Source organism: Lingula anatina, chromosome 3, assembly GCF_051362555.1.
Source record: "Lingula anatina isolate TDL-2025a chromosome 3, LinAna3.0, whole genome shotgun sequence".
Lineage (NCBI taxonomy): Eukaryota > Metazoa > Brachiopoda > Lingulata > Lingulida > Lingulidae > Lingula > Lingula anatina.
The window spans coordinates 17,914,839-17,935,759 of record NC_141769.1 but is presented as its reverse complement, the minus strand read 5'-3'; the positions used below and the strand labels follow the sequence as shown (position 1 = coordinate 17,935,759).

The following is a 20,921-nucleotide window of genomic DNA, read 5'->3' as shown; positions in this document are numbered from 1 at the left end:
GTAACTCATAGCAAACTAGCCTAAATTTATTTTAAGCTATCCACATCAGAGACAAATAATTTGCACATGCTGTAAGCACTTTAACAACATTTAAAAGGTAAAAAAAAAAAAAAAAAAATAAATAAATAAATAAATAAATAAATAAAGAACTGTATCACAATTAGCACTGCAATACAACTCATTCAACACCCGTCACCTGATGAAATATGTTGGATAAAAATCCTAAAGCCATGTTCATTAGAAACATTCCATTCATAGTGAATCAATTAAATCATTATTACTTTGCTGGGTAGAGAAGTTCAATATAAACAGAGGTACACTGCAGGAAGAAGCAATTTGATATGAATCTAGGCCCTCTCATATCCACTTCCTGTAAGATTGCATGAGATTAAAGCTGGTGTCCTGGTTAAAAAAAAAACAACATTGGGCAGCTTTGAAAGTTTATTTGGTGACAGCCATGTTTTGGATTGTCTTTTGAGCAATTTCAGACAATACACTTCTTAAACAAAATGATCTGGATGATTTCAAGGTTCTCCACTGGAATGCAGGAAAATTGTATGTGAGAGGATTTAGATTTTTTTACATTGAGGAAGAAGGAACAAGAAAATTGAGGGAGAATCAGAATTTGCTTGTAATTTTTGGACAGCTAAAAATGACTGAAAGTCTGCATATCATATATATTTATGTTAAACAACAAAGAAAAGGAGTCAGATTTTATGAAAATAAATGGTTAAATTTGGAAAATCAAATGGGAGAGAATACAGCAATATTTTGAAAAATTACATAAGTCCTCATAGTATAGGATAAAAACACTTCTAAAATTGAAGGCTTAATAATATTCCTTTCTAATCAACATGGCCTCAAAAATCATTTTTACCTCAGCCGGAGCAGGGTGTGAATCGAGAAGTTTGGTGAATCGAAGCTGTAACAAAATATCACACAAATATATGAAAACATGCAATAGATTACTCAATTTCTACACAAAAAAAAGAAACTTTGATGCTGATGTATATATATTACTGTGAGGTAAAATGTAGCACAAAATATGCTGTCCAAAATCTACTATCACTGGTAACAGAGGGACATCTAAGTACAATCTGTCAAACTCATATAACTATTATATATATAATATAAAATAATGTATATACATATACTGGTACTCCTATGTTGAAGCATTATGCAATTAGTCTATCCAAATATGCTACCAATTTTCTAACAACTTACTAGATATAAACATGCACATTCTCATACGCACTGAGAAAAATACAGCAATGTTTTAAGGAGAAATAGGGCATGCATCTTTTAAACATGTTGTACATTTAGATCAACACAACAACAACACTGATGATATTAAATGGTGAAATATACTGACAGTGTACTGTCAAACTGCATATTAGGAACGTACTAAACTAGAATCATTCACAAATGTTCATGCAAAAATGAATAAATAGTTGATGAGAAAAACTAACACAAAAATTGCAAAAAAAAAAAAGAAAAAAAAACTTTAAAAATTATTTTTGGTACAAGAAAGTTGGAAGGGGAGGGGTGTCCTGTAAAAACATGCCCTATTTCCCACTGAATATGTGAATAATGTGTGTCTAGAACATATTTTGTCTTAATTTCTCTCCATATTATTACCTTACAAGCTGCTTCAATAGTTTTACATAGGGCACCAGCAGAAGGCTCACAGTGGAATGCATGGGCAATATAGTGGTCATTGGCATTGTGCATTATGTACCCACAAAGTCTGAAAAAAGGGGAGAAAAATATAAGTTTACACCTATATAAAAATACCTAGATAAAAACAACATATTTGGGTTTGCACAAATATGCTGAATTGCCTGACAGTTAATAATTCAATTCTCAAACACTGTCATATAGATAGGCAATGTCAATGTATCAAATCAAACTGGGCTTGTACTGTAATAGGCGAATCGTTAGTGATTTCCTGTATAAGTTAAGGTCAAACTGGAAATAAATTTCGAAAATTATTATTGCAATTTGACTTACTTAACATTTTTCATGGCTATTCCCATGAAAGACAGGAAGCGAACTCTGCTTTCCACCAAAATGTTCTCAGCTTTCTGTTAAAATAATAATTATAATAATAATGATAACAAATCCTTATTGCAAATATATATATTGCACCTTTCCATGATGAAAACCAGTAGTGTTGTCATAGTGATTCAGAGCAAAACAATCAAATTACAGCTCATCAATTAATATAAGGACCTTTTTCTGTTTTAATTAATTTTATTATATCAGACAAAACAACATTAAATCAAATAGTCATATCTTCAATATTCATCTAACAGAATTGTGAGTGTAAGGCTCTGTTACACTGATAAAATATGTAAAATCAGATGTTAGAATAATAAAAAAAATCCAATTTCTCTATCATTTTACCAAGTATGAAGTCTTTTCAAAATCCCAAGCCCTTAAAGTGAAATCCAAAAGCATATTACAGATTGAGTTCTTACCTTGTGTTCGCTTATCGTGATAGTAGAAGGTGCCACGCCCACATCCACGAAGACCCACTTCTCCGGCGGCACCTTGGCATATATCCTATCAATAGCTGCATTCAGGACATCAACGCCTGTTGGTTTATGTACAACTGCGGAGCCAAGGTAATGGCACTTGATCACTTTCTTTGGCTCCTCCATTGGAGTGGGGAAAGCCGCATCTAAAAAGAGAAGATTCAAATCCAGAATAGATTTTCTACCTCTCCAGGCAAGATGCCACTTGGCGTTTTGCCTTGAGTGAGATTTCAGTTGGAAGCCTGCCTGGGAAGGAAAGGATATGTCTGGTTTTGCTAGCCAACTGGGATTTCATCTAATGGACATTCAGATCCAAATATACCAAACACCCAACTGTGTAATTGCTAGTTTGGTAGTGGAGATAGAGCAGAAAACTGGTTACAGTAGAGATATCTGTTTGAGATATGAGAGCATAAAAATAAAGCATTCTAAGCCAAATCGATTTCCTGTACACAACAGAAACCAAATATATATTACTCAGTATTTGTTGAAACCTAAAATCAATTTTACTAAGTCTACATTTGTACCAACTGAACTAAGTTCTTAAATAAAAGAAATTTAGCATGTACATGCAATAAGGTAAAATTTAGATAAAACTGCAAGTGCATATGACAATAACTGCAGTCTTTTACAACTTAAAATACAATATGATAAACAAAAACTGTACTATAGACATCATAGTTCACAATTTGTAAATTGTCTCACACAAGGAAATTTCCTTACTTTGATACAAACTCTCGAATGTAATTTTCTGTCCGTTTGTGTCACTGGTCTTCTTCAAGTTGGGTAAATTATCCGGCCTGGCTACGCTCATCTTCTGCAAAGCAGTGCCATTGGCAGCAGCTTGCGCATCCTCTTTTTTCTCAGCTAAAATCTTTTGGCAAATGTCTCTTAGGGTATTTGCAATCTGTCTTGCTGGTGTATCGCAACGAAACACGTGGCACATGTGCTTCCGCGTGACAGGATCCCTTGCAACATATGCAAAATCCCTGCAAGAAAGTAATAAATTAAAATACATATTATATTTCCAAAGCTGCGTTTCTTTGGAAACATTTTATATAGGGCTTTCGAATAAATAATTCCCTTACAACCCAAAGACCCCCCCCCCCCCAAAAAAAAAAAAAAAAAAAAAAAAGTTTATATTGTCCTCTGAATACAACATACAATACAGGGTATATTTCAGATACAATGCCTTATAATAAAACTTCACTAAAATGCTGATTCTGTCTTTCAAATTACATACATACAGCTAACATGACAAAAAACAAACAAAAAAGATACATGTATATGCAAAAGTCAATGCTTGTTTTGAATATCATTCTCAGATCATATCATGCCTCAGATCAAAGGTAACCAAATGACAATTACTAAAAATCAAAGGACTTTCCCCTATATTTACTGTGCTTTAGAAAGAAACACAAACAAGTATTAGCAGATCAGCCAATCAGCTGCCAACTGACATATTTAAATACTGACAAGAACGTAGCAAATGAAGCAAACGAAGCACAATGTAAAACAAGCCAAAATCTAACATCTGCACCCTGAGCATCAAAGTTCACTGGAAACTCACCTCTCTACTATCAGTTTGCCTCTGCTGATAGTAGACAAATGAGCTTCCTAAAAATTGAAACTCAGGGTGACAACATCTAAATTGGCCGACATTTTTTATGTCTATATATGTAGAAGTCAATAACAGTATATTCTCAGGGTCACATTTAATAAATATGAATGCATACAGTAACCATAACCATTCTGTAAGTTTGGGGAAATGAGAATTTCCTTAATTACAACATTTATATAGCACATTTTATGACAGAAACAAAACCATGTGAATTGACAATTTCAATATGAATATACAATAAGGACCACTTGAAATTAACTTTAAACCAAAGACAAAAATCACTGGAAATGTACAGGAAATAAACTTGACCAAGGAACATTTGATATTATTTTCAGAAAAAAAAAAGTTTTAAAAAAGTATGTGGAGACAACCATCCAACAAGAGTAAATGTAGCATTCTACGTATATGCAAAATAAATTTATTATAAGCAACCTAAAAGTTGAAAGGCAAGTATGATTATAAATATCAACATTTTTCCAGCTTTTTTTTGCCAGAACGAAGCTTAATAATAATATCTTTACTTTAAAGCTAACATTCAAAGTGAAGATGTCACATTTTCAATAACCACATGTAAAAGCATTAGAGCTGGATGCTTGGAACATTAAGAGCACATGTATATACCTAAAGCTTGCCAAAGAATTTAAATCTTGACAGAAACTAGATCACAGATATTTCCAGTTACACATAAACATAATTAAGTGCCCTGATTACTTGGTTCCAAAAGATCCTTTTCATTAATTGTTTTTGAAAAGTTTCAGAATCTCACACTAAATAATTACAGGGTTGCAGATTATAATAACCTAAAATTTTCAGGAAATATCAAAATTTCAATAACATCTCCAATGATTCCTTAATATATGTATTTTTTTAAAAACTAAATATTTGGCGATAAAAAAATTTAGAAAACTATTCCAGAGTTTCTGTCAAGATGGATTCATATCATTAGCTTAGAGAGAGAACATTCAGCTTGAAGAACATTTGGTTAATACTCTGTCAGAGTCCAACATCAATGGTTACCTCTCTCTAGTAAGCATGGGAGAAAGTTTGCAAAGTTTTATTGAACTCATTGGGTTAACACACTGCACAGATAGAATTTTTGAAGCAGATAATCAAGATTTTGGACTCCACTGTGCAGCTAATTCAAAAATAATTTTGGGACTTGATTTTCCAAATTTATAGTTATAAAAAGTCTAACTAAAACAAAAATCCAATATCTGATTCCCTTGTTTTGTCAAATGCGTTATAGATTTTGTCTATACTATCACGCCATGCATGAAGTAGCTATATATGGTTAATCCTGATAGAAAAGCTAAATTAAATGTACTTACCTCCCGTTGTCTCGCCCTACACCCCACACTCGTATAGAGTGTATGGACTGGGAGTTAAGAACTGTAAAATCTTGTGGGTCTACAAGCCTCAGGCTGATACTATCAAGGTCCATAAATAGATCCTTTCCCTGGAAAATCATATAGGTAAATGTGTTCATAAAAATATATATGCCAATGCCTAATATCTAACAAAATGCTAGCTGTACAAGGATTCCAAATGCAATAAGTGGTTATTTGTAGCAACTGTATAAATAAATTGATTTCTAATATCTACTTGTTTATTACAATGCTACTAAGGTAATTATTAGAAAAGCAAAATTCTTTATGAAGAGACTATTCTATATAATCTTACATGCCACAGCATTTTTAATAGAAAATGTTAAAATATTTTTTTAGAGACTATGAGCATTGCTATATTGTTCACCATTTGAAAACATGAGAGAAAGTCTAGTCTAGATAAATAAAATGTGAAATTATGAAACAGACTGCGCATCAAGCAAATCTGTCATAAGTTTTGGCACCAAAAAGTTTTGATTCATCTTTCTCGCTCATTTTTGGATAAAAAAATATAATAACAATTAAAAATATATTTACATCTCCCCATCTTCCCACCACATCGTTGATATCATTCTTCCCCAGTGACAAGTCCACAATACATTTGTTTACGGCTCGACTACTCTTTTCTTGAGTTAAATCTTCTTCGGCTATTTTCACCCAACCAAGAGATCTAACAGCAAATCTGATTGGTTTCTCTCCTGTTTCTGATGTGGGACTCTCCAAAGCACCCTCTTGGAATTGTAACTGGCCTTCCGGTTGTGTGCTGTTTAATAAATGAAAGATGGCATTTGGTGCATTTTTAAAATGACAGTATCATGGATTATTGCTATTTTGGTAAAAAAATTTATAATAAAAATCTTAAAAAACCACACAAAAATTCTCTTTAACTTACAACTACAGTGTAGTAATCTGTATCTTTCTATATTGAGCCATATAAAAAAGAAATAATCATCTTTAATATTAAAAATTATTATTATAATCTTTTAAGTGATGGCATCCTTATTTTATTATATTGCCAATAAAATAAAAATCTCAGACTATTAGTATTGGAATTGTATTAAAAACATGGTGCCAGAAAAAAAGGAAAGAAACCACATACATTAACTATTAATAAAAATGTGAGCAAAATAGAAATATTAGGTTATTAAGTGTCTTATACACAAATCTTTGTCATTTACTTTATTTAATGTAAAAGACATTTCCAAATCTTCTGAAACAATTACAGCATGTGCCAAATGTAAAACCAACCAATGGAACTACTTATTTTATTCATATTATTTCAAATTCATTTTGTCATTCCCGCAAAATGCAGCAAAAAGAACAACTGTGCTTTTTCTCACTTTATCAAAGGTTTCCAAAATGGTAGGCCGATGCAGGGTGAAAGCCCAATGTAATTTTTTTTGACATGAAAAACATTTTAAATAGTTACAATATCAAAGGGTGGGTGGGGATAAAATCAAATGAAGGCATAAAATAAAATAAAATAAATTCGGCCAATATATTACCAATAAAATACGTTCTTACAATAAGGGACCACACTTCAGTTGGTATTTTGTATCTATAAATAATCAAAGACAGATTGCTTACAGAGAACTAAGTGACTGTGCCGCATATTTAAATGCATGACCTTCAAAAGCTTGGAGTGGGTCGCAGTCAGAGTCGGTGCTACTAGGAGAATCAGGAATGGAATCCTGGGGGAGTGGAAAGAAAGCAATAAACCAAGAGGTTAGTATAGGCTTTATAAACCAGAACTATTGTGATAACTTGTTGGAGACTAAATAAACACTATATATGTCCTATGTTGGTGCTAGTAAATAAATAAAAAAAAAAAAAACAGAAGAGCTCCATGCTCGATTAACCACTAAAATTTGGAACCCTATCATTCTGTGGCTGGATAAATACACAATTCTAACCAGCTAGCACAGGAGCTGTACAAAGCTTAGAGAAATGTGTGTATGTGTTAAGTTAATATTTTTCATATAGCATCTGAAACAATCTGTTTTTCTTTTTGTCAATTAATTTACAAAAAATATCGATTTGATCTGATTATAACATATATGTTGATAGGGTTCCAAACATTATTGGAATAAATAAATAAATAAATAAATAAAGCTGGCTTTTGTAGATAAATCCACTGGTTCTCTTTCTCCATCAGGTTGTATTTGTGTAGAAAGGATAAGTCAAGGTTAGTGTAAGCATGGTAGCAAAGCTGTCAAATGGACAGACGTAAAAACCCATAACCTGTAACTGAAAAAGAAAAGAAAGCAGTGAATGGGTGGTACTGCAGTAGTTAGTAATAGTAGCATATACTAAGCTACCAAATGTCTGAATATAAGTAAATAATTATGTGTAATTAAGAACAAATATTATTTCTGTGTTCTTCTTCACCACCACCACTAAGCTTGGCATGTGCTTTTGAAAGAAAAACTTGGAAACAAAAAAGAATAAAGATACATAACTAGTCACTGGATTAGTAAAAGTGAAAATACTATAAGGTGTCCAAAGAAAAGTGAAAAAATGTACTGTGAAGCCATCAAGGCTGACAGGATACCAAAAACTTTGTATCCTTCAAAGATTTTCATCATTGTTTACAGAAGCAAGACATACACTTGTTTTTTTCTCTACTTTTCTTTCTTTTTTGTCTGAACACCTTACATTATGGAACCAGTGGTGGTGAGGGCAGGGGGGGGGGGGGGGGGGGGCAGAGGGGGGATATCCAAATCATGTGGGTTTAGATGCCATCATACCCAGCCAGAGGATCAAATTCATGGAGGACCTCTTCCTCACAGATGGCGCTGTCATCTTTGCTGGTGTCTGCTGCAGTCATGACACTCCCAACTAGAGTTTCTACCTCCGCGGAAGACCTGTGTGGCACATGCGGTGCCTCATTAACCTGGGCATTAAATACAAAGCACATTATATAAGAGATAACATTTAAAATAACTGTATCGAAATAGGTTTTCACTTTAAAGCAACAATAATGGTTCTATCTTTTACAGTGGGTCCACCTGAAATACATTTTTTGACAAAAAATTCTAACGAAAATAATGCAAATAAATATTCCATTGTTTATAGCAGTTATATAAATTCTTAATCTTGTGGACAGAGACCACATAAAAATAGTTTTGCACCCACCAGAAAGTAATTATTATTTGAAATAAAACACTGACAAAAAATAAAACTGATATGATAACTGAATGTAATTCCCGGCTGTTGTCTGTTGCATAACTTTTAGAGTCAAGAAATCAATCTGTCTGACCTTTAATTAAATGAAAAGATCAAATTGAAAGCAAAAATCAATTTCAAGGAAACCATTATGCATTCTAGCTAAAGCCAGGAAATTCCTAATGTTATTTCACCGACTCAACATCTCTCAACATGTGTGAAAATAGACCCAAGAAATGAACCACAGAATTGAGTTATGAAATTCTATATGTCCGTGGCAAACATCCAACATTGGAAACTTTGGACTAATGACTTCGCATTGTCTAACGCAGTATCACTGGAGTACTGGAAAAATATTCAAATTCCAATGCATAAATTATGTGAAGAAACAGAAACAAACTGTCAGTCAAAAAGTGTAACTTTTACATTAATGTTATTAAGCCAATATGAGAGGCCTTGTCTCAGTTAAATGCAAAAGGTTTAAGTGGCATTCACCTCACTGACAAATTAAGAATTTTCTTATCTACATTTTGTTACATATTATAGTCAATTTCAGATAATAAATTTTTATGACAGAAAAACTTTTGCCTTATCAAACTGCCACAAATTACTTATAATAAATCTACTTCAAAACTCTAATCGATACACATAATTTGCTCAGAATGACTCACTTCAAATTCTGTTTTCATGTAACTCCTATTCTTATACTATGTGCAGTAGAATCATATATACAGCATCTAGGAAAATCATTGCCATTAGCTCGTTAACTTACTGTTTCACCACTTAGTAATTCTCTCTTGATAAACTGCATTATATGAGTCTTGATCTCATCTGTGCAATCAGCATATAAAAGCCTAATGGCTGTAGTAAAACTACAAGACTTCGTCCATCTGGATAGAGAAGTGCTCCAAGTATGGGGTCAGTATGGATCTTTGTAAATCCAGTTATTATCTTCACTATGGCACTGACCACGAGGCTATTCACTATCCTACTGGTTTGTCAGTGTTACATGTATTGGTATTAGTTCCTGCCATGAGCACTGCATGAGCATACTAGTACTAGTTATTATACTTGATTATCACAATGCAATTAACAGTCAGGTTGTGCAGTCAATATACATCATTCCCACAGACTTTGCATCTATACTTCTAAATTATAAAATAAAAATAAATATATCAATACCCTTTACTTCTGTTGTCCAGTCTGTCTCAGAAGTTGGTATCATATGCACTGTTGAGAAAGCACTAACAAATCAAGCATATACCACTAGGCCTAGATTTATCAGGGCCCAAATACTAAATCAGGTGAGGATCCAGAGGCAACTCTGAGCCCAAGCACAGTTAGATAAAAACTGCCATGATTCTGTTTTAATTAAAATGGATACTCTTAGGCAGAAGACTGATGTCTGATGGCCTACGTCTGATAATCTGACTACAAATTTTAAATTAAAAACCTGTCCAGTTTTAGGCACCCCAGTAAAATATCAGTCTATAGGTGGCTATATACATTATTAACAATGGCTTTCTTCACATGTAACACAATTTACAAGTAGGAGTCTGACAGCCACATGCAATGGGTACACAGCCGTACCATGGAAGCTATCGTAACATACAAATTAACAATCACACTTGCTTTTAAAATAAATTTCATGTAATTCTCACAAAGACTGAAAATGATCATTTTGTCAATAAGGCTTACTGTACATGGAGATATTTGTAGGACAACCAGATTTTGAACATTTATTTCTTGCTATGACTTCTTGCTACTTGTGATATACTCACTGTTTCACTGGGCTGGGATTCCTGCCTCTGGGCTCGCTGTACTGTGCCTGGAGACGGCGGAGGAGGTGGCTCCCTCTGGATGGTTCCGCTTTTGATATGCCAGTAGTAGGGCCCTTCTTTGTCTGTAATCCAATAGTGATAGCACTGGTGGTGAATATCAATGATGTAGACAAAACTGCTCATTGGGTCAATATCGGTTATAGACTCGTATAACACATTCACGTTTTTGTACTGATGTTGACCAAAGAAGATTCATAATAACACATACAGAGTTCAATGAATAAAGTTAAAACAATATGTCAGCAAATATGCATTTAATATTTAATTCCTTGGCATAGTTTCTATAGTCATGGTTTAATCATTATGACCCTCTTGATATTATTCCTTGATGGTCTCCAAAACTTTGTAATTATAAAGAATGTTACTTGATGGCGAATATTAATATCAATCTAAGGAATGTTGCCACTGATCAGCTTGGTTATCATACCATGAGAAGAAGGAACAACTACACAAACTGTTAGAGTTAACCTATGGAAGCCATAATTGTCACTTTTTTCTACTGGTGAAAGTATATGTATAAATCCTGCTTTAGGTTTTTGAAAGTTATCAAACTAGCATTGAAGTAATGGTACCATGATATTTCAATACCATACAATTTCCTTTTCGCTTGGTTTCCAGATAAAGGTCAGCTCATTTTCTTGATAACTGAAGTCAAATGAAAATTTCAGAGGTATCAACCCAATGATGCTCATGTCGCTGCACATCTTTCCCAGGAAAATTCACAGAACAATCTTGCCTGGATACCTAGTATGCAACAAGCACAGTGGCAGATAGCACATTGCCCATTGGCTCCAACAGGATGTGCCAAGCAAACAGGAACTCCTCTCAAAACAATTATATGTCAATATTTGAACCTCAGCCTTGTATTCAATATCAGTCTTTATCTTCAAAGAAGAAGAGGATAATGAACTGGTCACCAAGTTGAAATCAATGTGGATCATGCAAGCTTCATCTCAAACATGGTAGCCAAACATCTTCACATTGATCCATATGCCTGATCTAGTTTCATTCTATCCCACATAAATAATAACGAAAATCAAGCATTTGAACTTCTTCAATGATCAAGTCCAAAAATGCCTGTTGTCAGGCATACCAACAGCCAAAGGAAAAACTGTTCAAAGATGTATCAGTTTTGATAATGGCTTTGGCTTGTTCATGGCAGTTCTGATCTGAACGCAGAACTGCTGAAAGCAAAACAATCAATGAAAACCATCCTTACAGTATTATCAAAATGGCAAAATAGTCTGACTGACATCTTATCTCATCTGGTCCAATACGTCCAATTTTCTACCAAAGATACACCATGCTCAGAACTGGAGCGAAGTGTTGCCTATAATAACAGACTCCTCTTAAGTGAATTCACGGAGAGAGAAACCTTTCCCTAACATTAGCTAATGCAAGGCTGCTTCTTTCTCAATGGATTTGAATAATTCATAACTGTAACTGTCTATACACTTCACTGATATCACAGTTAATAAGAAAAGTCAACACTGAACTGGTTCCTCAGAAATATGCTACTTTCAAGGTTTGGTATTCAGAAACAAACCAGAAGTCTGTGGCCACTAGGTGCATTTCCATCATTTGCCCACTCTATATGGCAGTGGTCTCCCATCACACCACTTCAACCATCTCCTATACCTTCACTTCAGCTAATGGTAAAATTATCAGATTTTCATCTTCAGTTGGTTGGTCTCGTCTTTGTGTTTGGACTTATCTGCGAGTAAACACAATTGGCTTGACGAAGCACAATGCAGCATGAAATCACATTTGGATTCAAACCAAGTTCGTGGAAAGCCCACAGGTGGACTGCTAAGAGTGCCCTGGCAATTAAATCAGCTAACTTCTGCAAGTTTCAGTGAAAACACAGCAAACGAATAAAGGTTATTATAGTAGTAGCTAGTTCAGGCAATGCTTTCAAGTTCACTCCTGTCTGTAACTTCAAAAGCCTTATCCTGAATATAAGTGCATATCAAATGATGTAATGGATGGGGGAAATTATATCTGCAATTACAATAATCAATACTGCAGACATGCAGTGACAGCCCACATAATACAATGTATAGCATGGAAAAGAAATAAGATGCCATAATAGATCAAACACAGCTTAAAAATAATTAAATGAGAGAGACAGACAGCATGATTAAATGACATTCATGAGTCCCCCAATGGTAAAATAAGATACACATTATCCATATTAATACGTCCTTTGCAAGACTTAATGCACATGCACAAACATACATTGCTATGACAACTACATCAAAGAACAGTCACCTGCCTAAAAATTCAAAGACCATTTCTCCATCTAGGTCAGAATGTGCCCATTCCTCCATCTGTCCAAGAGTGCTTGACATCTTGCCTAAATTGCGTCATTGGTAATGACACCCATTTTACAGTGTCAGTGATATGTCATGAAGGTGAAGTCACAAACACATACACTCATGCCCAAGAATCCACTTTCAGCAAAACAATGAAGTCAAAAAAGTTTGCCATTCTGTTCAAATTGTCACACTGACTGCTTATCATGTGTGAGGCTGGTATAGCCATATGTAGACTCCTTTTTGTGGCATCACTATGAAAAGGGCATAGAATTCTCCGGTATCGCCTCACAGACCATACATAAAAATACTGGAGCCTGCAACTGCCATTGAGACACCCATACAGACTAGCTGTACAGCCTCATTACTACCTGAGGGTGGTGCTTCATGATCTAGAGACAGACAATCAGCTCATCATTCTGTGGCTCTTACGATCAATCATCATTTTAACTTCCAAGGGAACTGCCATGGAATATGGCAAAAACTTCACAATGGAAAAGCACAATTCATTCCGTCTCTTTTTATTACTAATATACTCAGTTTGCGTTGAGCATTAGTGACATCATACATGGACATGGAGACTATTGGGGGCAGGGTAGAATAAAACTAATTTCTCAAACCAGAACACCTTTTTCCTTCTAATGCAAATGTTGTCCCTCTCATCGTCAGCCTAAAACGGCATTAACCAGGGAGCAAATTTCCTGCGGTTGCCATGGAGATGTCAGAACACTTTCCCATTATCTGCCACAGTTGTGTTTATCTTTATACAGACTCCTTTTTGTGGGGAGCAAATAGTAATAAAGCCGACTTTTTTCGTTTGATTGCGATGCATGTTGAGTTACAAAACACAATCAAGAAATTGTGTTTGCTTTCATTTCTCTTTAATCAACTTTACTTGCAAGCAATTAAGTTTCCAGAAGGGGCACAGTCCCATACAAATGACATTACATCATGCTTTGCCATCAACCTAATACAATATTCTAAATGCATTTCCTTTCCCCGATAAAATCATTTCTGAACATCTCCAAAATCTGTCAGAAGTGCCAGAGCTTTCATTTCCAGTTAAACCACTCTGTTAATAACTCCACCATATTCTAAACACATTTCTTTTCTTCGATCTAACCATTTCTTAATATCCCAAAATTCTGTTGGAAAGGCCATGCAGAGCTTGCAATTCCTGTTAAACCACAGACAAAAAGAGAGCTGGTCACTTTGTTAATGACTCCAAGGATAGGGTTGGTTAAACAACATTTGAGACGTTCAATGTTGTTGAATGGCAATTAAATGACATTTGTCCATCTCAGATGCCAGAACTATCCTCCAGCTAGAACAAACATGTCACATCAAAGCCACAGACAAATGATGAACAATACCAGAAAAAGACCAAACAATTCCAAACAATTAAATTGCTGCTTTCTAGATCTGTGCTCTTTGATCTCCTTGTCAGCCATAGAAATGTGAACTAAGGTATACACTGGATCCTTTTTATGGTGGAAAATAATGGATTTTCCACATACATAATTTTGGAATCATACAAATTAAGCTACATTTAATTAAATATCTTCTGTATAGCATTTTTAGTGTTTTATGTTTTACAGTATAGAATAAAACTATTGGATTACCTGCTTTTAAGTTTGTTGCTACCAATCCATGGAAATGTTGTAATTTTAAAAATTCATGATTTGAAAAAAAAAAAAAAAAAAAAAAAAAAATTCAGTATCTTTTCAATTCACAATATATTGTTCCACTGAAAAGAACAAATCATTACTTTTGTTTTTATTACTTTTAAATTCAAAATAATTTTGGTTTAGGATATGGCATTATGTTCCAGTGTACTGGTGCAGAACATCAAGGAGAAATCAGCAAGTTAGAGTATACCAATAGCAGGGCTATCACAAATGGTGTCCTAAGAACAAAAATTACATCTTAGACTCAGTCTGTGTTCAGCAATAGTGAAATCAACTTTTGGCATGGAGACTAGTGAAGAGTCTTTGGGGACAGGGGAAAAATAAATTACTAATTTCTCAAAGTAGAACACCTTCTATTTCTAATGCATATGTTGCCCTTCTCATCTACAGCCTAAAATGGCATTGCCCAGGGAGCAAATTTCCCGTGGTTGCCATGGTGATCCTACATGTTTGGTATCTCTTGGAAGCGAAATACAATATGTTGCACACCCTTATTATACAGTTAAACTGAGTAAGCTTTTTTAAATCACATGCTACCTAATGTATATAAAACATTAGGAGACAGTTTTAGAGGAAAACAATGGCAAAAAAATCCAATTATTTAGCTTCACAAAGAATCTGCCAAAATATTTCAGAATTTTGACTGAGACACATTTACTGCACAACTAACACAATTCCCAAGCAGCAGTCATAGCATGCTGACCATTCAAACATGAACCAAATGTGTCCTGAAGGGAAATGGCATGAGAGCACCAATCTCTGCAGCATGCATCAAACCAATAGCAAACAATGAAAAAAAGGTAGCTCTAACGATTGAGATCATTCAACTGAACATTTATTGAACTTTCTATGGATGTGTGGGAGTAATCTCTTGCTATATATCAGGAATCCAATAGTCTTCTTTGGGCAGAAAGTCAATGCTCTATATTTGTTCTGTGTTCAAAAAAGATAGTGATGGGCTATATATTTTCACTTGATGTACTTGAAAGTATAGCTAAATCATTTTATCAGGTGGCATGGGGCATTTCTGTACAATATTTTCTCTTGAGTATAGAATGGATACCAGTTATCTCTTCAAATGAAATGGATAGATAAACAAGCATGCAGCCCATGATGGCATGTATTACATGTTCTCTAGATATGGGATTTGCACATGAACACAGAACTCCATGATATTGTGGCAGAAAGAAACTATATTAAGGGTTTAGAGTCAGCATGATACCCTTCCTCTTACTCTTCTGATTCCAAACAGAATGTAGTCTTATCAAAGGTTGCCAAAATAAGTTATATGTATACTGAAAGATAGAGACTAGATTAGGGACAAGATTATCAGCTGTTGCCATGACAACCCAGTGCTTGAAGAAACATTCATTTCCAAGCCTTAACAGATAGTCCAAATACAGTTTTGTTGAATTGAAGGAAAAAGGTCTGGGGGCACTAATTGAATAGAAATCAATAAATACATCATTAAAATGTATTAAAGAGATTTGTATTGGTTAAATATCCATATTTGTTTTTATGAAACATGCTTATAGAAGAATAAAATGTCCATTTAGACTGAGCATGAATATAAAAATGTAGTGGTTCGCATTAAATTATATGAGAGAGAGAGAGAGAGAGAGAGAGAGAGAGAGAGAAGGGAAGAGAGAAAGAGACAAAGATATGAGCACACAATATATATAATATGTGTCCATGTCCTGATCACCTTGGCAACTTAACGGTGTAGTTGATTGGCAAATGTGATAAGCAGATACTGGTATACAATTCTTTGGTATATAATAAGCTCTGATCAAGTACGTCACTTGTACATTTAACTGTACAGTTACTTGTATCATTTGAAAATGAAACAAATAACGATATCCCATGGATTATGTCCTGCTGCTTGAATTAATTTTATCTCTGCATCCACACACTTCAGAATCTGAAAAACATGAAGTGGTTGGAAACCTTTCCTGCAGCACAAAAACCCACCATCACACATACAGCATTCTTTGATATTATTACTTGCTGCACATGGAAAACAGAATTGTTTCTCTCTTCAAGTTTCCAAGGCTGATTAGAAACAAATTCTAGCATAGGGCTGTCGTTACGCAGAGTTGAACAGTCTGGAAATTATCCGTGGGTGTTTGCAGCAGGATGCTCAAACAGACATTACAGATTTATTAGAGCTTCACCTGTCACTCTTACTGATTGTTTCCTTGATGACAAAAATTGGATTACTTAGTTCAAAAGCTACTGCTTGGCATTTCATGTGTCTGATAACTTCTCTTTTTGTCTTTACAATTAGTTTCCTGTGACAAAGCCGGTCTGGCTGCAGTTGATTATATCACAGAGATAAGAAACTGATGTTTTAGTATTTTGAAATGGAAAAAGATCACAATTTTTGAACACTTGTGAAAAAATTGCTTTGTTACTACCTGACAAAGTACAAGGAAATGGCCATTTGGGACCCCTGAAGATTTTTTAACACAAGGCTTAAGTTAATATCTAGATACTATAATTTTAGTGAATGAACAGGGAATAGAAAGTGATAACTGTCTGCTTTCCATCCTCCACAGTCGAAAAATAAAAACATTACTTGGAACAATCAAGAATTACAACACAAGAGGAGGTAGACGAGAAACATCTACCAGCAGTATTTCAACATCACTTACTTCAAATAAGCATGGTGTTTGTCTTAATGGAGATCTTTCTTGTGTTATATTGTCTCTAAAATGATCATGTAGGAGGTCTATTGCAAGTCTAGACAAAATGCCACGGCACATAAGCAGAAATTAATTTTTATTGGTGTCAACAACCCCCTCCCCCCAAATAAAAACACTAGTATCATTTTTGGTCTGTGGTAGAACTTTTAGATGTGAATATCATTTCTACCAATATCAAATGTGAGATATATACCTGTAAGAGGTATTCACAATAAGGACAATGAAAATCACGGAGAAAAGCTCAAAATACCTTGCAAGTGTAATTGAGAAAGTGTTTCGAAAGGCCATCTAGAGAACATTTGATTTTTTTCTCTGTCTTCATTGCACAAAGGATTGTAAAGATCTGTACCCACCTTCATGTTTCTCCCAGCCTGGAGGAAGAAGCACCTCTTCTGTCTGAAATGAAAAGAACAAAGCTAAACTGCAAAATGGTCATTTATGATGTACAAGTTAAATTCACAGGGATTAAGAAAATTCTGAAGTTATCCAGCAATACATTTAAGAATTCTTTATAACACCCCCTTCAGAAAGCTTCAAAGAAATGACAACATTTCGAAAAAGAATATGCTAAAAATCAGCTCAGCAGCTTTAAAGCACACACACACACACACACACACACACACACAAACACACACACACCATCATCAAACTAGTAACCACCTGCATCATAGCTAAATTACATGACTTCATGATTGCGCTGTCATACTATAAATCTCATCTTTCAGGCAACAATCTTAGAAGACTATATAGCTAGTAACCTCATTACCATCAAAACTGAAAGTTTAAATAGCAAATTTCCATACATAATTGAATCATAATCAACTCCTGTATAAATGGATCATTATGAAATGTTGTCTTCAATTCCCAGCAAGTCCACATTGAACAGACTCCATTCAGCAATGACTTAATTTATTTTATAAATCTCTCCCTTACATTCTCCATACCTAGTTGTAAATTCTGATTTAATTATAAAGTGAAAATGGCAGTTTTCAAAAACTTAGTAAGCAAAAAGTACTTTCATGAAGAAGTATCCCCATTTTTGAACTCAATGATTCACAGTTATAGTCAACCCTTTTTTCAGTAAAAATAAAAAAATTGCCCAAAATTACCCCCAATTCCTAAACCAACTGTGTAACCAATAAATATTCTGGAATCAGTAATGTAGTTAGCCAGAAAAGACACTGTTCATGGACTTCACACTTTAAGCAGTGTCTGCAACATTATGAATAAAATAAAACAGTACCAGTACATTACCAATGAGTGCACCCATCTGCCATTAACTGCATAGAATTTCACCATTCTCAAGCCATTTCAATACTCCAGTACTAACATTCTGACCGTGACTATATCACTGTGACTGCATTGCTCTGAGCATTGGCATTGGTTACCAGAAGGTTCCGTAAGTTTCATATTCACATCTCATTAAAACATATAACCAGAAATATATCAGCAAGATGAACAATTGTAATGTCATCTGGTACCAACAGTTTGCCTGTGCTAAAACGGAATTCAATCCGAACTTGTTCAACCAATATATTGACTGTGTTCCAAGCAATTGCAATAGGTTTTGGTACGGTTCCATCAGATATATACATCTCTTTTGCCCGCAAACCACAGCTGGAGGTCAATAGTTTCTAAGAACACACAAGATTGCAGTTTTATTATGAGACCTAATTCACTCTCTCCTCCCCTTTGTGAAAAAAGGGGATGACTCATCACATTTTGAGGGCTATGAAGCAAAAAGACCATAAATTTATCAGTTGACTGAGAATCTTTTGACTGATAAGTTATTGATTTGAGGCCAATAATATAACATTTGCATGCTCTAGTTTTGCACAAATATGATGTCACTAATAATCAAAGAGAGCGATACTACTTTCCGGAAAAATACCGAGAATCACAAAAGGTGAGCAATTAAGTTTTTTTCTAAGTTAGATTTTTAGTAGAAGCACAAACATAATCAAGAATATTTTGTCAAATAATATATAAATAATGTTTGGAAAAACCTTTCCAAAAAATCTTAATTCATTATATAATGTGGTTATCTCCAAGGGACACTGTCTACAAACCTGGCAGACATGACACACAGTTATAAGTCTCTGTCTTTTCTTTTTTGGATTACCAGAGAAGATTTATGACTTCACTAAAAACTGGATATTTTTCTGAAACACTTTTATAGTTTCCACTACATATACCACTCTTATGCAGTTTGCTACAGCAGAAATCAATAAGGGATTCCTTGGATGTTAAAGATTTGCAACAGTATCTAAAACTCTTCTAATAGCAACTATAGCATCCACTCAGAAAAAGAACCATTCACTGCCCTTGTTTTAAGTCCTAGTTTCAATTATATGCCAGACTTTTTCAGAAAAAAAAAAAAAAGAAAAATAAAATGAGAAATGACTTCCCATTTTGACAGGATATAAGTTAACCCTCAGAGCCTTAAATACCAGGACATAACTGAACAAAGTTATTAAATATCTCTGCAATATAGACTTAATTATTTTCAAGGTAAATTCAATTCTACATCAGCTCCCCTCTCTCTTTTTCCATACTTAAATCTCTATACAATAAATATAAGAGACTAGTAATGACTTTCTACCTACCATATCACTGCTGTTTGGTTTCATCAAACACACAGGTACAGACACTTACATACATTGGTACACTGTGTTTAATACCCCAATGGTAAGGTGGAAGAAGAGATAAAAACATTTTAGAAAGGTCAAAGAAATGGAGAGCATGTATAAACACTCAGTGTTCCAGGAATATCTTGAGTTACCAGCATATCTCATCTTCTTGCTGAGTGATACACAGCTTAACATCTCTGAAACTTGGGTAGATTACAGAAACGGTAGATTCTTGCATGTGTTTTATCCAAAATATACTTCTTCACCGCTACCTATACTGGTTTACACAAACACATTGTTTTTAGTTTGTTTCCTTCTAAAAATCCTACAAGTATATATAATTAAATTAAACTGTACATTTGTGTTATTTTATCACTGGTCTTAAACTTTCACAGATAAAAACTAAAAACTAAGTCTCTAACTAAAAACTGAGTCTTCTTAGAAAAAAGTTCCTCAAATGTCAGAGCTGATATCAGTATGATCATGGTGTGCACCAATGCAGGTTTCTCAACACTGCAAGACTGCAAAGCACACTGTCCGATATCAAGAAAACTGATTTGCGCTTGGAAATATTTGCAAACTTGCTACCTTTCTACTGGTTTTTCAATAAAGAAAGATATTCCGAGAGAAATGGGAAACTTTAAGACTCATTTACATTGTCTATAACTGGTGTAATGTTTACTAGGTCAAATTAAATAATTTTTGGTGATAATATAATCCAAAATTTAATACAGTCATCCAAAAGAAAAAACATGAATTGTCAACACCTTAACTTTTATTTGCTCAGAAATCAATTCCTAGAAACAAATCTTTACTAACAGTATAGTGATGGATAGGTTGATAAAAATATTTCCAGAATTGTGGCTTTGTGATAAATTTTTAATCCATATTCAAGAGTTTCAAACGAAAAAAAAAAAAAAAAGTACTACATGTATAATGAAAAGAACCTCACATAACTGTCTGTATAACCATCTGATCTCTGTAGCCTACTTTGTAAACTCATCCTATTTTTCAGAAAATTTGAGAACGTCAAT

General features: G+C 34.2%; 1 protein-coding gene across 10 annotated transcripts in view; it reads right to left on the bottom strand.

Moving 5' to 3' along the window:
* LOC106174307 (protein Fe65 homolog) overlaps window positions 1–20,921 on the bottom strand; it is a 91,677-nt gene that overhangs the window by 4,254 nt on the left and 66,502 nt on the right. For 8 of the 10 annotated variants that reach the window (XM_087010143.1, XM_087010144.1, XM_087010145.1 and 5 more), the window contains 10 exons: window positions 17,611–17,653; window positions 10,490–10,611; window positions 8,291–8,436; window positions 6,081–6,306; window positions 5,487–5,614; window positions 3,261–3,526; window positions 2,481–2,683; window positions 2,011–2,084; window positions 1,639–1,747; window positions 878–922 (listed from right to left, as the gene is read on the bottom strand). In XM_087010143.1, coding sequence (XP_086866269.1) covers window positions 878–922; window positions 1,639–1,747; window positions 2,011–2,084; window positions 2,481–2,683; window positions 3,261–3,526; window positions 5,487–5,614; window positions 6,081–6,306; window positions 8,291–8,436; window positions 10,490–10,611; window positions 17,611–17,653 — 1,362 coding nt within the window. Of the gene's footprint in view, window positions 1–877; window positions 923–1,638; window positions 1,748–2,010; window positions 2,085–2,480; window positions 2,684–3,260; window positions 3,527–5,486; window positions 5,615–6,080; window positions 6,307–7,130; window positions 7,235–8,290; window positions 8,437–10,489; window positions 10,612–17,610; window positions 17,654–20,921 lie in introns of all 10 variants that reach the window. The other 2 variants (XM_087010141.1, XM_087010142.1) reach the window with 2 other exon arrangements.